Source organism: Crassostrea angulata, chromosome 4 (genome assembly GCF_025612915.1).
Source record: "Crassostrea angulata isolate pt1a10 chromosome 4, ASM2561291v2, whole genome shotgun sequence".
Lineage (NCBI taxonomy): Eukaryota > Metazoa > Mollusca > Bivalvia > Ostreida > Ostreidae > Magallana > Magallana angulata.
Window position 1 is genome coordinate 32165368 of NC_069114.1, and position 18803 is coordinate 32184170.

Genomic DNA, 18803 nt, shown 5'->3' on the forward strand with positions numbered 1-18803 from the left:
CTGTATTTTTATGACTTCTTATCAACCATTTAAAAACAGGCCAGTAATTGGATAACCTTGTATTTTTGACAGGAATTCAGAAACTCTAATTCCAAACATCTTTAGTTTCCTGGTGATGCTCTCCTATGAGAAGACTCACAGTAAATCAATCATAGGGATGCCCAAGATAATACAGCTGTGTGACGGGATCATGGCCAGTGGACTACAACCGGTGTCTCACGGTACTGTTCATCTGTTCTACACCCAACCCTTGCCCCTCAATCACCCCCTACTCATCCAAATTCAACAAATTTTGCACTAACAAATAAACCAATTACACCCAACCCTTGCCCATCAATGACCCCCCTCCTTATCCCAATTCAAAAACATTTGCATTAACAAACTAAGGAATTACATTTTTTCCAGCAAAAAATTATTAAGTTTTTTAAGCATTGCCAAATTACGACAACCAGATTTAGAAGGGAATTAACTCAATTTTTAACTCAATTCTTAAAATATTCTCCTTTTAAAATCTGGCAATAGAAATGAAATAATTAATCTGATTGCTTAACTATATTTTTAAAATTCTGGCCTGGTAACAGACTTAAAATTACATGTATATTCTTTAGACATGTCTCCCGTTTTGTAAATTTTACTCATACATGTGCAAAACCATCTTACAAATAAATGTTTAACCAAAAGGAATGCTATTCAAGTACAGTATTCACAAGAACACTATTTTGTGTTGACAGCCATTCCTGCCTTGAGGCCAGTGGTGTTTGACCTGTTTTTGTTGCGCGGGGGCAACAAACCCGACATCAGTCGAGACCTTGAGACTCAGAGGGAGGTGCTGGTGTCCATGCTGCTCCGACTTATCCAGTACTACCAGGTAAAACTTCATTAACTGTAGTTGTTCTGCTCTGCCTCTTTCCTATATACATTGTACTGGTAATTAAGAGACTAAACAAAAGGAATATTGTAAAACATGATGTGGAATTATTAATTGTTGCCTTTATAATCTAGCTGTGTAATTATTTATTTTACAAGTTTTGAAATATTGCTATTGGTGAAGCATTCACTGTTTGAATACATTAACCCCGATTAAATATGTTTAATGTTTTTGCAGACATTGGACTTGTTGGTGGTGGTTCTGCAGCAGAGCAAGAAGGAGAGTGAGGAACGCTGGAAGAGGCTGTCCAGACAGATCACAGACACTCTCCTACCCGCGCTCATCAGTAATCAGGTATGTCAGGTATACCCACCCTCACCAGTAATCAGGTATGTCAGGTAAACCCGCCCTCCCAAGTAATCAGCTATGTCAGGTATACCCACCCTTACCAGTAATCAGGTATGTCAGGTATACCCACCCTCACCAGTAAATAGGTATGTCAGGTATACCCGCCCTCCCCAGTAATCAGGTATGTCAGGTTAACCCGCCCTCACCAATAATAAGGTATGTCAGGTATACCAACCCTCACCAGTAATAATGTATGTCAGATATATCGGCCCTTAATATTAATTAGGTACTTTCTGTATGTCAATATGCCATACACTGCTGGAATATCTGACATGCATTTGTTCATATTCTGACATTTTCAGAATATGTATGTCAGATATTCAAGCACTGACCAGTAATCAAGTACTTGTATGTTAGTAAATATGTCAGATATATCAGCCTTCACCAGTAATCAGGTACTTGTCTGTCAGTAAATATGTCAGATATATCAGCTCTCCCCAGTAATCAGGTACTAGTGTATGTCAGTAAATATGTTAGATATATCAGCTCTCCCCAGTAATCAAGTACTTCTTGCACTTCATGTATGCCAGATATTCAGACATTAATCTGGTGCTTTGCTGCCTCACACATCACACACTCGAACCAACCTAGTTTGTATTTTAACTGTAAAATTTTATAAACCAGCTTGTGAACACAAACTGAATAGTAAAAGACTTAAAACTATTCTGTTGATTACTTTCATTTCATTTTCACACGTAGATTAATGATTTCATTTATTATTTTTGCTTACAAAGGTAAACTTGGACAACTCAGACTCACTAGACGTCCTACATCGACTGTTTGAATGCCTGGCTCCCATTGTATTCAGACCAGTGGATATCCTGCTGAAAACATTGTTACAAGCTCCAACAGGCATAGTGAGTCGCAGTCACTTAAATGTTTGAAAAAAACTTAAAACATTTACCTATTAAAACATGTCTCACGGTTTATCTTCTTCAAAAAAGGAAAAGAAAACTGCATGAACATGTAGTAACACTTTGTATGTGGCAGTTGTATTTTAAACCCTTAGTATTGCTTTGTGTTTAGGGATGTTCTCACTGAATTACGCTTTGTTTAAGGATATACTGACATAATTGCTTTGTATTTAGGGAAGCCTTGAGAACCTTCAGCGATGGATGTGCCTGGTGTTGTCTGTGATTCGAGTGTTAATGGCTCAGTCCAAGGAGGAGGTGATCCTGTCACGCCTGACTGAGCTCAGAATCCGACTGGCTCTCTTCAAAACTCCTGTCTCCAAAATGTCCGATGAACAGAAGCAAATTGTTCTGGATTTGACACCAGAGCAAATTCTGGCCAGGTAAGTTACACAGTAAAACATACTTACAGCGAAGTTTTAAGGAGAAATTGATTTGTTATAAACATAATTTGAAAAGTCTCATAAGTAAGTACATGTAATACATTTTAAGATAAAAGGGAATTAATACTACTTTTCTGTTAACCTGAATTCGACCATAACCCTGTCACACTGTTTCAGACTAGTTGTGATTTTTCTCCATTTAAATCTTCTCTTGAAAAAATATGCTTTGCAGCTTATTGTTGGATGTTACATGAATGTAGAAATTTAAGCTAAACAATTTTCGAATGTTTTACTTGATTTTTGTAGATTTCTGGTACAAGTGATAGGGAAATGTCTGGAGATGATCATAGAACATGAGTGGTCGTATCTTGGGTCACATGACCACGCTCACTTCCTGTCTCAACAACTGTCCCAACTCCTGCTGTACATCACACACATGTTCCAGTCAGGTAGGAGGGACTATAGATTGTAGTATTACTGTTATACAGATAGGAAGATGCAGTGTACTACCTTTAATAAGGTTATACACATTGAAGAATCATACACCACAGTATTTAGTCAAGTTCATGTTGGCTTTAGCTTATTAATAATGGTTTGAATAAAATTTATCTTTTTGTATAGGAAGTTCAACGTTTTACTATCTTGAACAGTTTTGTATGAATATAGACCTGCTGTGTAATAAAAAAAAAAAATAGCACTTTATTCTTCAAAAAACTTGTTCAAGTGATGGCACCATGCATATTTTTTGTTCAATACAGGTATGTTTAGAAAAGTGGCAAATTGTGCCCTGCAAATTGCTCGAGAGGAAGAAAAAGAGGGTTTCTACAGCCTCAGAGAGCTCAATCGTCACTTCCTGTTGCTCTCCATGACAATGCCGACCTTGACCTTACAGTGGTGCAACATCCTGATCCTCCTGAATTACGAAGACCAAAGTCTGTGGAGTGATGTGATGCAGACCCCCAATAGACACCTCAAACCGGGCACAAGGTACGGGGATTCATTGGTATACATGTATATACATGACAAGTAACAGGAATTTAAATATTCTTAAAAGTATCTCATTTAAATTAGGGTGTACATACTGTCGTTCACTATCCAATTGGTCCATGTTATGTATATGTATATGAAATTGAATTATTTAAAAAAGAGAATGATCCATTGTACTCCTTCACTTTAATTATCAAAATTTGATTTTGTTTCTGTGAAACAAAATGTCAAATTTTAACCAAACTTGGTACAAGTATGTAGAATCTGTAAGAAAAATGTGCCCTTCTTATCATAGTAAAAAAATATAACCAATATCTCTCCTCCAAGGGGAGATGAATAATCAGGAGTTCTCTTGAGAGTTGGCTGTCCTCCTCACTCATGCATGCCTGTATCCTCTGTCAGCCTTTGCTCTCTGTTTTCAGTCAGTCCACCAGTCATGAGGCCCACCCTGTGGCAGAGACTCATTGCTGTAACCAGGAAATCCTACGCAGAGGTGGAATCATCCTCTTCTGTGATTTTGTGGTCAGTAATATGTTAGATATGTACATGTGCACAAGACTTCATTACTTATGTCCTTGCAAATAGACTTGTAGCTTTAACAGATATAACGTGTACTTCAATTGATTTTTAGTAAAAAGTTATCTGTATTTGCAACAGATAAAAATTAATTACAATGAACAACTTCATGTCGATAAAAGCATAAAGTGTTCAGCAGAAATGTTTTGAAGATTGATTTTTTTTTAAATCAATTTTTACAAATTTCTTTCTAAACAAATAATGCATGCAGCATACTGCTCAGCACATATCTTTACCATTAATGGTCTTGAAAGCTGTTTGATAATGATAAAAAGATTACAGTTACGTTTTAACAAAGAGCAGCTGGTGTTGTTGTGTTACAGTGTGAGAACATGTTGGACGCTGAACACATGACCTGGTTAGTGATTAACCATGTGACTGACCTGATTCAGCTGTCCCGGGAATCCCCTGTCCAGGACTTTATCAGGTAAGCAATTACATGTAATGAAGCACAGAATCCAAACCTTATCTGTTTATGTTTGAATCTTCACACATAAAATGTGGATATTATGTACCAAGTTATTTTTATGCTTAAATCCACTCTCATTACAGATATACATGAAATTACATGGTATGTGCATAAATATGGAATCAGTTTCTATATGTTTGTTTTCAGTGCAATACACAGGAACTCTGCTGCCAGTTGTCTGTTCATTCAGGCTATTCATTCCAGAGGCCAAGATGTCTCCAAGGTATGCCACAAGTATTTTGATCTTTTGAAACCTCTTTCTGAAGAAAAAATATTGATAGCTGTAACATCTTAATGGCTTGTTTTGACATAAACCTTTTCTAAACTGATTGATGTTTTGTGACAGCCATCGCTGATCAAGAAGACGATGAAGTGTGTGGAGGCCATTCACCTTAGCCAGACAGGTGCCCTTTTGACCTTGTTGATTGACAAGTTCTTGAACACCCACCATCTGTCTGTGGCCCGCCTATGTGATACCATAGCCTGTCATCGCGTGGAGATGTTACTGGCCGACAACTTCGAGGTTTGTTGTTTAGTGTGATAACAGTTTATTATTGCTGTAGATAGTGTAAAAATTACAAGCTCTTTTTTTAAAAAATAAACTAAAATAATTTTATTCACGGTACATGTATGTTACAGCACACTATTTGTTTTACATGTTTTCTTTTTTTTGTAATTTTATATTAATCTTGTCAGGATGCCAAAAAGCAGTTGCCAGTAGTTGATTTAGACAAACTCCTGAAGTTTATGGAAACTCACTCATTGTTGAAGAGGTACGTTTTATTCTCAAAACAGAAGAAATACAAAAAAATATGCATATTTACTGTGAACTAATTTTAACTCTTTTTTATAGAAAATTATACATTTTGTGGAAATTTGCAATTTCCTTTATTGTCATGTCTCCTTGGAAAACAGTATTTAAGTGTCCGTTGTAATTGTATCAACATAGATATAGGTGTGTATGGACACCAAACTTGTCACAGCTAACAAGTTTATCATTGAATAAACATGAAATGAAAGTATCGCTAATAAAAGTTGGTAGATGACAGTATGCAATACATGGTTCTAATAACAATTTACACATGCATTAGGTGTTATTTACAGCCTAGGACACAGTAGTATAGTTTGATCGAAGGAAGAAGAACAATTACATACACATATACACTATACACATGAACAGTGTACATGTAAGTGTGTGTATCGAAGGATAAGGAGTGTTTTGTTTATGTTAGCTGACATGTTCATGTACATGTATGTCTATGAAAAGATAAGGAATGCTTCTTTTGTTTTGATAGATATGCTAGGTTGTACATGTACATGTATGTGTCTATGGAAAGATTAGGACTGTTTCTTTTATGTTGGCAGACATGCCCGGTTGGTGTCCCTGCTACAGAAGCTGAGGGGGACACTGAACCCTGAGACCTCCCTGTCCCTGTGTAAAGGGGCCAGCCATCCTGTGCTCCACCAGACAGAGTGCGTCCACAACCAGATGGACAAGGTAAGGGAATACCTGCCACATATACCTGTATGTGTAAATGGAGCCATACCTTTATGCAATTTGTTGCAAATGAGATATTCATGTAGCTTCAAAAACTCTGTGTATGTAAGTGTGTTTTTAGTGTACAAAACTTTGTGGGCAAGATTAAAAAAATAAATTTAGCTCTCATCATCCTTTAACTTTGCATACCTCTTCAGCAGTGCAATAAGTCGAACCCTATTTCATTCTATAGTTATCTGTGAGTTATTCATTGAGACATCAGATATTTTCAAGTATATACATGTACATGTACGACTTAAATTTCATGTATTAGTTAATTATAGAACACAACAGAAAAGGTTAATTTGATTTTCACCACAGAGAAACATTTCTTGTTTTTGTGGAGATGCTTTACTTGGGGATGCCCATTATTTACAACTGAACAAAAAATCTTAGTTTAGTACCGGTATTTACTTTTACATGTGTGTGTGTGTTTGTCTTTCTGTGTAGGACATGTACCTGTCTCTAGTGAAGTACCAGTGTTTTCACCCTGACTCCAGTCCCCGGGAGTGCAGCCTACTGCTACACAAGCTGGAGTACGCCGAGATACTGGCAGTTACCATGACCAAGGTAAGTGTAGATGGACATGGGTTATAAGGAAATAACATGATCCCAAAACAATGGACTTGTGTAAAATTTAATAAAATTTTGTTATAAATAATTTGATGGAGATCGATGTACTAAGAATAATTTTTTCTTGTGATTGAACATATTTTCATTTTAAACTTGATATGGATTTTATATGGATTTTATGCCTCTGAAAATTACAGTACATACTGTGTATATACTGGTAGTTTATCCAACTCATTTTAAAGACTTATCTGATAAACTTTGTGACAATTGATCAGTTGCAGCAGTGACTGGAATTATTTTGTTGATGTGACCCATCACATGTTTTGAGTTTGGCAGGTATGGTTACTAGCAATATAGATGATTTAATCCAGTTATTCCACTCTCTCATTGACTTTTCTAGGAGTTCAGTTTGGACATTTTGTCGGAATGCTTGATCCTGGGGATCAAACACACCCTGATAAAGAGTACGGACTCGGTGACCGTGCTGGACAGCGAGGGGAACCAGGTGCTCCAGGAGCCGGTCACCGACAATCTCTTCCAGGCCGCCCAGCTGACCTTGACCCGACACATCAATTACGTCATCAACCTCCTCCCCGTGCCCCACCAAATACTGAGCTTCTCGTCCCTCTACGTAAAGGAGAGTCAATATCAGGAGAAGATGAATGACGTCTTCTCCGACTCCTCGTGGAGGGACATGATTTTTTCCTTGACAAAGACACTGAACTGTTATTTACAGTCTTTGGCGAGGTTGCCATGGAAACCAGACATTCCTGTGGAATCTCACTGTGATATTTGTAAATTTAGTGTACTTTGCATGGAGGTAAGACATCTGTGAATCATCTGTTTTAAATACCGGTAATAATTACTGGTAAAATAAACTGTAATATTTGTTTACCAGTAGTTCTGTTCCTGTTGAGTTATACATTTTTGCCATGGGAGCATTATATTTACATGTAAATATGATGCACTTGTGATGCCTGATTCATAAATGATAATTGTTTCCACTTTTGGGAGTTCAGAATACTGGGTACATGTTTTTTTTTTATATAACTTTTGTACACGTTCTTTGAGAATGTTTTGGAATGTAAAGAATCAACATTGGGTCTAACAGAAGGGGGGGGTGTTTTATTTTGAAATTTTAATGCTTTGACCACAGGGAACAGTAAACTTTTTGCTTTAAATGTACTCAAAGTTTAAATATTGATTTCTGCAGCTGCTGTGTTGGATGTTTCACAATGACATACTGCCCACCTCAGAACAATTAAACACGTGCCTGATGTGTATGGCAGTCATCCTGCAGAATCAGCAACTCTCCGCTGTGATTGGTCAAAAAGATCATGTGTCGTGGGTAGCATCCATAGTTTCTTCTATCTACCAAGTCTTTCTATCATGTAAGTATTTGTTTGTGCTTTATGCCTTAACTTACATACAGACTACCGTATAACGGGTAATTTTTACTGCTGTGATTTTTTAAGAATTTGTCATAAAATAGGGTGACTTGAATTTTTTACGGATTGGACATGTCCGTAAAAATTAAAATCATCTGTGGTAAAAGAGGGGAAAATTTCACCGTGACTTTGTCACATTTAACATGCACACATACAAATCAGAAAATCGTTTTTTTGTTAACGATTCCTTATATTTATGATTGTGTTTATACATTTACCTTTATTTCATATGTGATATACACTTTACTTATTCCTATTTATCTGGGTATCATTATTGATGTACACCATGTGCTCGTTTCAGTTCAATTTACTGGGGAAAAAAGAAAGACAACTCCATTTCAAAATTTTTCACCTCTCTTTTTCTTTCTATCCCAACCAAAAAAGACATCTAGCTACTAACGTGGCATTATACGTAGTTTTAAAAAATACTCAAGACTGAATAGAAAGATCTGAACTGTTATCACCACGTGACCAAAAACTCTCAAATATATCTACATGTACAGCCGTCAGGGACTGAGCTGAAGGTCATGAACATTACTCTCATAAGTACGATGTAGAAAATTTACGTGTGGTGTTTTTTACAGGCTGAAACTCGGCCATTCAGTCAACTAAATGATAACTGGATGGTCTGGAAAGGTGACTGAATGGCATAGCAATTCCATTCAGTCACATTTCAGTTGACTGAATGGCAGAGGTTCATCCTGGGTTTTTACTTCTGTGAAAATTTATGCGTTTAATTTTTACGGATTTATAAAACTCGTAAAAATTAGTAAAAATTAGCAGCACGTAAAAAATACCCGTTATACGGTATTTGTTACTTGTAGATGATAATAAAGATACATGTCATTACAGTGTACATATGGAAATTGTTGGTTAAAATGTGTACCTGAGTATTGATATTCTACTCTCTCTTTGTAAGAACTTAGTATTTGACATCAATGTTCAAGTTTGAGTCTTTTTCTGTTTTACTGACAAGGGTAGTTTTAGAATATAAAGAATCTATATAAACATTGAATTAATTTGCTATTTTAAAAGATTTATTGATGCAAATAAAAAAAAGTTGTTGCATGTAAAAAAGTTCTTGTTTGATATTATCCAACTTGTATTTTTGCTCCCAGTGGTACTCATTCCAGGGGACAAACTAGTCACAACAAGCCAAGAGTCGTTTGAGGAACCCAACAGTCAAAATGGTAGGTTTTGTTTCTTTATCAGGTGAATTGGCTAAGTTTGATGTAAGCTTTGATGTAAGGTGACATGTACGTCCATGATTATATCTGTATGTAAAACAAGTCCATTGTGCATAAACATGTTAATATTCTATTGTGTATATGTACATTTTCCAAAATTTTGAAATAAAATATTTGATATTAAAGCAGAATTAAATTAAAAAAAACAAGGAAATTGCAATACCTGTGATTTGAATCACGATCTTTCTTTTTTCTTTTCCAGAATTATCTGTGATTGTCAAAGCCTGTGATCAGATTTCAGAACTTGTGCAATATCTGTTGTCCAGCAGTAGGAGTTCTTACTCAGTGCCACAGTTTGTTGACTGCCATCTCACTACCATCATCATATGTAAGTCAGCCATCTCACTACCATCATCATATGTAAGTCAGCCATCTCACTACCATCATCATCAGCCATCTCACTACCATCATCATATGTAAGTCAGCCATCTCACTACCATCATCATATGTAAGTCAGCCATCTCACTACCATCATCATATGTAAGTCAGCCATCTCACTACCACCATCATATGTAAGTCAGCCATCTCACAACCATCATCATATGTAAGTCAGCCAGCTCACTACCATCATCATATGTAAGTCAGCCATCTCACTACCATCATCATATGTAAGTCAGCCATCTCTCTACCATCATCATATGTAAGTCAGCCAGCTCACTACCATCATCATATGTAAGTCAGCCATCTCACAACCATCATCATATGTAAGTCAGCTACAATAAACTTTAAACTTTCACCTTTAATCAGTGGAAGATTGACTGCCTTCCAATATACTGACTTTGGGAAATTTGACCAGTTTTTGTCAGCTTGATTATATGGTGTTCATTTACTGTTAACCAACTGTTAATCATGACAGCTTTATTTTTCAATTGACTAATAATTGAATGTTCAGTGTAGAAAATATTTTGCCACGTAAAATCTATATTTAAATGGTAAACAAATTAAGGCATTAATAGACTAGTTGTCAGTAAGAATTATTTGTGGCTACTAGACTCTCCTGAACTTTGCTTAGTTTGAACTCTCTCTCTCTCTCTCTCTCTCTCTCTCTCTCTCTCTCTCTCAAAAAGCTGCTTTATGGTAAAGTGACTGTATTTGACCTCCTGTGTTACAGCATTAGCTCGCCTACCTGCCCTGAACAGTTACGCTCGGACGCCCTCATTAGTCTGGAAGCTGGGATGGACCCCCACCCCCTCAGGCGAACTGAGGACGCACTTGCCTCCCTTGCCCGTGGATTATCTCAAAGATAAAGATGTCCTCAAAGAATTTGTGAGCAGAATTAATATGTTGGGTAAGGATGAAAAATTGATACACCCAGACAGTGAGTGTTGGGGATTAATAGGGTCAAATAAAAAAAAAGAGAGATAGCATACTAAGAAGACTTGAAAATGGATCTTAAAACGTTTGTATACTTTAGCTATGATATAAAGAATTTGATGAAATTTGATGGTAAGCATATTAGTTTTTTTGTAAAGTAAATCTAAAAGTTTACTCTTTCCAAGAAGCTTTTAAATAATAAATGATTGAAGTGTAAACACACGGTTCACATCATGGCAGTAGTACTTTCTAAAACCTTACTGTAGTTGATTCTTTTATTTTGATTTCAATTTCTGTTGTGTTTGTTGACTTGTTACACCTGTTGTCAGCATTGATTTGAAAACCCAGCTCCTGTATCTTTAACTGTTGTGTGTTACAGGGTGGATCAATCGGCAGCAGTTTGAGGAGACGTGGATGAGTTTGTTAGCAGTGTTGAACCCCGTCATAGAGGATGTCTCGGAACACATTCCTCAGGAGGTCAGTATGGAGAACTGTCCAGAGAAGTGTTCAGCAAAACAGGCACTCATAATTGCTCGCCAGAACTCCCCAATACCTCTGAAACAAATGTTGGTGTTCGCTTGATCTGCTGAACAAGCCTTTATGTTAGATTTCCTCACATACAAATGCATGGCCATATCGTGTATGCATACATGTATATACCAAAACGAATTGTTAGTGCTTCAGTCAAAGGGTGTTCCTTATCAACCAATTTATTAAATCCAAATAACGTAAACCTGGTATTATGAATGGGTTACAAGTATCCAGACTTGTTGCATGCAACCTCTGGATCAGTTCTCAACAAGCTATTTGTTAACTGATAAATGACGAAACAATTATTGGTTTACAGTAGCTAATTTAAACATTTGATCAAAAAATATGTGTTAAATTAAGAAACCTTTACGGCCTACCTTATGATAAAATATGAGATTTTTTCCTTCTGCAGGAAGAAATTGAGAGGTCTCAGTGTATGGTGATAGCTGTCAAAGCCATTACAGCCATGTTGTTACAGTCAACTTTGACCCCAGTTCCTGGTAACCCTAGCAACAGTGCATTTGAAGTAAGACCAAGGGACAAACCTCTGGGCTTTCTTCATACAAGGTAAGGTGTACCCCCCCCCCCCCCCCAAAAAAAAAATCTAAAGTGAAATGCTTACTGAAAGCAAAAAAGTTGTTAAATATTGATTTAGGCTTGAAATAGTCATGTTTATATCAATTTCCATTGCACAGATGTGGTAAGAAGCTGACTATCATTCGAGGCATCATTGAAAAGGAGGTCCAGGATTTGTACAGAAAATGGTAAAAGTGATTTGATTAAAACTTGCGTGATATTCCTCAGATATTTTACAGTCATGCATAAAGTTCCTCAAATATTTTATTGCTATGCATAAAAAAATCAATGAATACATGTTTCAGACATGCAAGGAACGGGAATAATTTTTCTTTTGAATATTATTAGCTCACCTGAGCTGAAAGCTCAAGTGAGCTATTCTGATCACATTTTGTCTGTTGTCTGTCTGTCTGTCTGTCTGTCTGTCTGTCTGTCTGTATGTCCGTCCGTCCGTCCGTCCGTCCGTCCGTCCGTCCGTCTGTCTGTCCGTCTGTCTGTAAACTATTCACATTTTCAACATCTTCTCAAGAACCACTGGGCCATTTTCAACTAAACTTGGCACAAAGCATCCTTAGCCTAAGGGGATTTAATGTTGTGAAAATTAAGGACCACACCCTTTTGCAAAGGGAGATAATTAGGAATTTATGAAAATTTTCGAGAAATTTTCAAAAATCTTCTTCTCATGAACCATAAGACCAGGAAAGCTGAAACTTGTGTGGAAGCATCCTCAGGTAGTGTAGATTCTAATTTGTGAAATTCATAACCCCCGGGGGTAGGGTGGGGCCACAATGGGGGGGTCAAAGTTTTACATAGGAATATACAGAGTAAATCTTTAAAAATCTTCTTCTCATGAACCATAAGACCAGGAAAGCTGAAACTTGTGTGGAAGCATCCTCAGGTAGTGTAGATTCTAATTTGTGAAATTCATGACCCCCGGGGGTAGGGTGGGGCCACAATGGAAGGTCGAAGTTTTACATAGGAATATATAGAGTAAATTTTTAAAAATCTTCTTCTCATGAACCATAAAACCAGGAAAGCTGAAACTTGTGTGGAAGCATCCTCAGGTAGTGTAGATTCATTGTTGTGAAAATCATGACCCCCGGGGGTAGGGTGGGGCCACAATTGGGGGTCGAAATTTAACATAGGAATATATAGAGTAAATCTTTAAAAATCTCCTTCTCATGAACCATAAGACCAGGAAAGCTGAAACTTGTGTGGAAGCATCCTCAGGTAGTGTAGATTCATAGTTGTGAAAATCATAACCCCCGAGTGTAGGGTGGGGCCTTATTGGTTGGTTGAAGTTATACATAGGAATATATCGAGTAAATCTTTAAAAATCTTTTTCTCAGAAATTAATTAGCCAGAAAAGCTGAAACTTGACTGGAAGCATCCTCAGGTAGTGTAGATTTAAAGTTGTGAAAATCATGACCCCCAGGGGTAGGGTGGGGCCACAATAGGGGGTCGAAGTTTTACGTAGGAATATATAGAGTAAATCTTTAAAAATCTTCTTCTCAGAAACTAATCAGCCAGGTAAGCTGAAACTTATGTGGAAGCATCCTCAGGTAGTGTAAATTTAAAGTTGTGAAAATCATGATCCCCGGGGGTAGGGTGGGGCCACAATGGGGGGTCAAAGTTTAACAAAGGAATATATATGGTAAATCTTTAAAAATCTTCTTCTCAGAAACTAATCAGCCAGATGATTCTTTATAATTGTTAAGACTTTGGCCCCAGGACAATTCTTTGGCCTCACAAGAAGGTTCAGAGTTTGATGTACGTTTATATCCCATATATAAACAATTGTTAAGGATCTTTTTGAGAACTGCAATACTCAACATATGATATGACTATAAAATCATCCTGTTAGAAAAGGGACTAATGATTATAAACATAAGAATATCCAGGGGAAAAATGGATTTTATTTATACAGGATCTACATGTGTTATTGTACATTGTCCAGATAGTTTGTATTATGACTCCATTAATCTGATTTTATCATACCTATTGTTCCTCAGGTGAGCGATGTGGCCCATGGGCCTCTTGTTTATTCTACCTTGTACAAAAACCAGAAAATTTTATGAATCAAGAAATATACACACTGAAAAAATTCTTGTTTTGTACATTTCATTTTCTACTTATAAAAGTGTCAGAGAAATCTAATGAATTAACAGGTACAGAATTTTCACATATTGATCATTTATATTGTGTGTAAAGTTCTAGAGGAGGATTTTAATCCAGTGCTTTCTTTCATTATTCATCAGTGAGGACCGGTCCAGCTGTAGCCTGGGGGAAGGAGAGGACCATGATGTCCTCCGGTACATGTTTGATAACAACCTGGAGAGGGAGGCTGATGACTCCACCTACAACCTGGGACAGGTAAGTCACACATTACAGTCCTGCCTCAAAAGTTGTAAAACTCAGAAAACTATTTACCTTTGCTTATAGTTATTACATATACATGTGTACCATGTATTTGAATCTAGTGAGGCATTGAAGGTAACCAGCCCAATTGAGCACATGTATGTTTGTTCAGTGTATATCCTATATAGTGGTGAATTGTTTGTAGGTGTCAGTGGAGTCTATCTGGTCAGTGGTGGGAGCCCTTCATGTACAAACAGCTGACTCGGACACTCCCGACTCTGTCAATAGCCCAGACAAGGAAAACACTGAGAACGCACCACCCCTCCCAGCCCAACAACAGTTCCCCCTCATCAGCATAGACAAGAGAGAGCGGACGGTCTCCCTGAGCGGCCTTGACATTCACTCCTGTCTGCAGTTTCTGTTGGAGCTGTATGGACAGTGGCTGTCCCCCAACAGTATCCTTAAACCGCCGCTGATGCTGAAAACAGAAGTGGTCAAGTCGGTAGGTCAGGGGTCTCTGTTCTTATTTAACGATAAAGAGGGAAGAGTGTCAGAACTTGTGGATTTTTGGGTTACCCTTTACCTTCAAATCTAGTTGTCTTTCTATGGGTATTAAAATATGTATGGATATTAATAGCGAGTAAGGTTTTATCCTTCAGATTTCATGTACTTGTAAATTTTATGACTACCTATTAATGATTGCACAGATTATGTTGGTTTATATCGCATAGCACCCTAACTCCGTCACTACCCTAACTCCGTCACTTTCGGGAAACTCCTCGCCGTTTGAAATCAAGTGCGATTATGACGTCATTTTTTGCATGTCAAAAATCTTCAATCAAATGTCAACAATTTACAACGGTTAAATTTAAGAATGTGTTCAAACATAACAAAATTACACCCTGTTCATTTTATGCAACAATAATTGCGTAAAATCAGCTAACACCTTTTTACGGGTGCACTAAAATAACAATATTTCTGACATGTGGGCCTATTTGATTATTTACTGTGGTCAGTCATTTTAAGAGAGGTCAAGATGAAACATTCACATGTAATTTATTTTTTATTAAGGTTATTAATACATTTTTTCTCAGTCCACAATATCTTTTATGCACTACACTGATGATAATGTCAAATCGCTCATGCCGTAATTTTTGCCTTATACAGGGTTACAGATATATATGGTATGTCGGTAATTATAGAATATGCTACATTTATTAAAAATGTAATAAATGAATAATATAATCATTAATATATTCATTATTGATATGATATATTTGAAACATGTAAGGACAGAAATCAAACGACATCCATACATTCTGAAAAGGTCATTGTGATTGTTGTTACAAGGACCAATTTTTTTTTATTCTGGCGATCATTTCACTTTGATGAAATGATATACAATTTAAATTGTATACACCGATTTTACTTATTATAACTTGGCCTAGATACAAGTTGAGTTTAAACTAAATTGTTAATGTGTCTTCATTCCCTGGCGTATTGTAGATCATGTGGGTGACGGAGTTAGGTTCATAAGTTATGATAGCACATGTGATAAACGTCGTATTCAGAGGGCTTATTTGAATAATGATAAAAATATTTTTGTTAATAATTTTTTAGATTTTAACGTTTCATGTTATAGTTAGGGATTGCAAATGATAAAAACCACAAAAAATAATTTGCAGAGAAACGCGGACTGTTTTCTGCTTATGGTGACGGAGTTTGGGTACTCGGGGATAATATAAAATTCTTAATTGTGGATTGATGAACAAACTGATTTGGTAGACTACATGCTTTTAGGCTCTTCATACTACATTTTAAACTTCTCTGTGTAGCTGGTTTCCCTGTCGGATTTGTTTGTGGAGAGAGAACAGTACGAGTGGATGTTGGATTTCCTGTTGGATATATACAAGGCTCATCCACCAGAAGACGAAATTGTGATGCAGTACATCAACGTGGGCCTCAGTAAAGCTGGGGCCGTTATTGGACTGGTCAGTACAATGGATACTTACCATGATAAGTGATACAGTTGGGCAATTGATACTTGATACTAAATGATTTACATAACACTTTGTGCTGAACTTCACTGTGAAGATTTTAGTAATGAATTTAATCTGCAGAAGTTCCAATGCATTGCCATTGTATATTCACAAATGTTATAGCAATTGCATTATTAGTATACAAGTACAGTAACTGTATGTTTGATATTGAAAGCCAAAATGCTTTCATGAACTGATATGTTGAATTTTTTCAAAAAAATTATGGAACATTGTATTTCTTCTTAGTACTGCATATTTTTATGTTGTCTTATTTAAGAAAAATACAGCCATGTAATTTTTTCAAATATTTTTCCTCAAGAGCTAAACAGTTTATTTTAAAAAACACTGATAGCTCTTGAAGTTTAAAACTGTCTCTATTTGCAGGATAGTTCAGCCATTGAGAAACTGATGAAGCTATTAGACATAGGACTCAGGAGCCCACATTTGCCGAGTAGAATCGCCGCCATGCATGGAATTCTGTACCTGCTAGAATCAGGCGTTCAGGAAATAATCAAACCTCTGATGCCAATAGCAACCGACTTCTTACTCAGAAATTTAGGCAGCATTAGCCAGTAAGCTTCATTTTCTTTTATAATTTTTTTTTCATTCTGATTTTAAAAAATTATTATATACATCACACAATTTCAAATTCATAATACTGATACTATGCAATACATGATAAGTAAATGACAGAGCATTATTTTTTTCCTTCACATTTTAGGACTTGTATAACTAGTCAGCAGTATATTTTAACAATGTGGGCCACAGGTTTCTACATCATGGAAAATTATCATGTGGATCTGAAGGATCTGGAATTTCCAAGCAAAATTCTTCAGGTTTAGTCACTTTCTGTGTTAATCTACTCTGCTCAAAATACGTACATGTACATGCATCCTTTGATTAATATTCAGTAATGAATTCCATTGCATTTGTAGTGTTTTCATCCATCTATAATGTACAAGCACTATCCAATTCTCATCCTAAGAAATCCTTTATGTATAACATGCATGCGAAGAATTTGACATTTCCATAAATTTTGTAACAGCTTGCAGTTTCCACAGCCTCTGGAAACGAGGAGAGTGTGACCACTCCCGTGTATCTGGCTATCCTTAAAGGCCTGGAGAGGCTGCTTCTAACTGATGTTCTCTCCCAGCAGGACTCAGACGCCATTGTTAAATTAGGTGTGGACAGGTAAGAGTCAAACTAGGTGTGGATAGGTTACAAACTCCTGATCTCTCTTAAGGGAAGTCTTATTCTATACATTTTTCAAACCAGTCAGCAGTATTATTATTGTTAATGTTATTTTAAATCAATTGAATCAGCATTAATTTCTGAAACCCCAAATGCCCAAATTCTGTACATATGTCACAAAAACTTCATTTTTTTATTGGGAAAATAAAGAGATATCCATGTTGAATTTAAAGTATGTTTTGGACTGACATTGCAGGTTGTGTTTGCCCAGCCCCCAGAGATCTCTAGCAGCCCTTGGACTGATGTTTACATGCATGTACTCAGGTAACTTCTCTACCTAAACATTCTACCTACGAGATGTGAAACTTGGTTAAGCATTGAAATTTTAAAAAATAAATTCTTGCCAAACCTTGCTGCTTATATCTATTTTTATCTCTTATTGATTTAACGTTACTCTTTTGGCCAAAGAAATACATATTCCTTCAAATTTAGTATTCCATTAAAAATTCGAAGATGTATTCACTAAAGATGGATTTTTTCTGTTGGGCAGGTAAACAGTATGACCAGTACAGCCCCCTCCCCAGGGACTCGGCGGCCTATGATTTCAATGTGGTGTACCAGGACCCGGAATCTCTGATCGTGGCCATGGAGCGAGTCACTGTCCTCTTTGATAGGTAGAGGAGTAAAGTTGTATTTTCTTTCATGCCCACATTGTATTTTTCATATTACAAGCCCATAGACACTTGTATGTTCAATGGCACTAAAGAGTTAAACCCTGTCTATCAGTCTTTCTACCTTGAAGCAAGATTATTTAAATGAAATAATTCTAATGAAAAAATTTTGATTGCACCAAGAACTACATGTAATTGATAAGTGTCACAAAATGTTGGATTAGCCCAAAAGATTACTTACAGAAATATCTGTCCAGTCTCAAGTGTGCCCTGTCAAACTATTGTATCTACATGTATATCACGTATAACTGTGTGTAACATTTCAGAATAAAGAAGGGCTATCCTTATGAAGCAAGGGTTATTACTCGAGTACTTCCTACATTCCTGGCTGATTTCTTTCCTCCACAAGACATCATGAACAAAATCATCGGGGAGTTTATCTCCAGTCAGCAGCCCTACCCTCAGATGATCGCTATGGTCGTGTTCCAGGTACTGTAGTGTAATATGTACCTTAATACTATTGTGTAATATGTACACTAGAACTCCAGTGTAATATGTTCACTAGTACTGTAGTGTAATATGTACCCTAGTACTGTAGTGTCATATGTACCGGGTACTGTAGTGTAATATGTACCCAGGTACTGTAGTGTAATATGAACCCTTGTACTGTAGTGTAATATGTACCCAGGTTCTGTAGTGTAATATGTACCCTTGTA

The 18803-nt window shown here is 36.6% G+C and overlaps 1 protein-coding gene across 1 annotated transcript in view; it reads left to right on the forward strand.

The window, feature by feature from the left end:
- LOC128180960 (huntingtin-like) overlaps positions 1–18803 on the forward strand; it is a 35627-nt gene that overhangs the window by 14251 nt on the left and 2573 nt on the right. Inside the window, exons 26-56 of the mRNA XM_052849174.1 lie at positions 73–221; positions 732–868; positions 1106–1222; positions 2011–2133; positions 2365–2570; positions 2877–3019; positions 3329–3557; positions 3980–4079; positions 4457–4560; positions 4750–4825; positions 4949–5125; positions 5299–5375; positions 5968–6100; positions 6590–6709; positions 7113–7532; positions 7926–8103; positions 9279–9350; positions 9610–9735; positions 10519–10695; positions 11101–11198; positions 11665–11819; positions 11948–12016; positions 14087–14201; positions 14392–14688; positions 16022–16177; positions 16610–16797; positions 16947–17061; positions 17271–17416; positions 17673–17740; positions 17967–18090; positions 18414–18576. Coding sequence (XP_052705134.1) covers positions 73–221; positions 732–868; positions 1106–1222; positions 2011–2133; positions 2365–2570; positions 2877–3019; positions 3329–3557; positions 3980–4079; positions 4457–4560; positions 4750–4825; positions 4949–5125; positions 5299–5375; positions 5968–6100; positions 6590–6709; positions 7113–7532; positions 7926–8103; positions 9279–9350; positions 9610–9735; positions 10519–10695; positions 11101–11198; positions 11665–11819; positions 11948–12016; positions 14087–14201; positions 14392–14688; positions 16022–16177; positions 16610–16797; positions 16947–17061; positions 17271–17416; positions 17673–17740; positions 17967–18090; positions 18414–18576 — 4558 coding nt within the window. The remainder of the gene's footprint in view (positions 1–72; positions 222–731; positions 869–1105; positions 1223–2010; positions 2134–2364; positions 2571–2876; positions 3020–3328; positions 3558–3979; positions 4080–4456; positions 4561–4749; positions 4826–4948; positions 5126–5298; positions 5376–5967; positions 6101–6589; positions 6710–7112; positions 7533–7925; positions 8104–9278; positions 9351–9609; positions 9736–10518; positions 10696–11100; positions 11199–11664; positions 11820–11947; positions 12017–14086; positions 14202–14391; positions 14689–16021; positions 16178–16609; positions 16798–16946; positions 17062–17270; positions 17417–17672; positions 17741–17966; positions 18091–18413; positions 18577–18803) is intronic.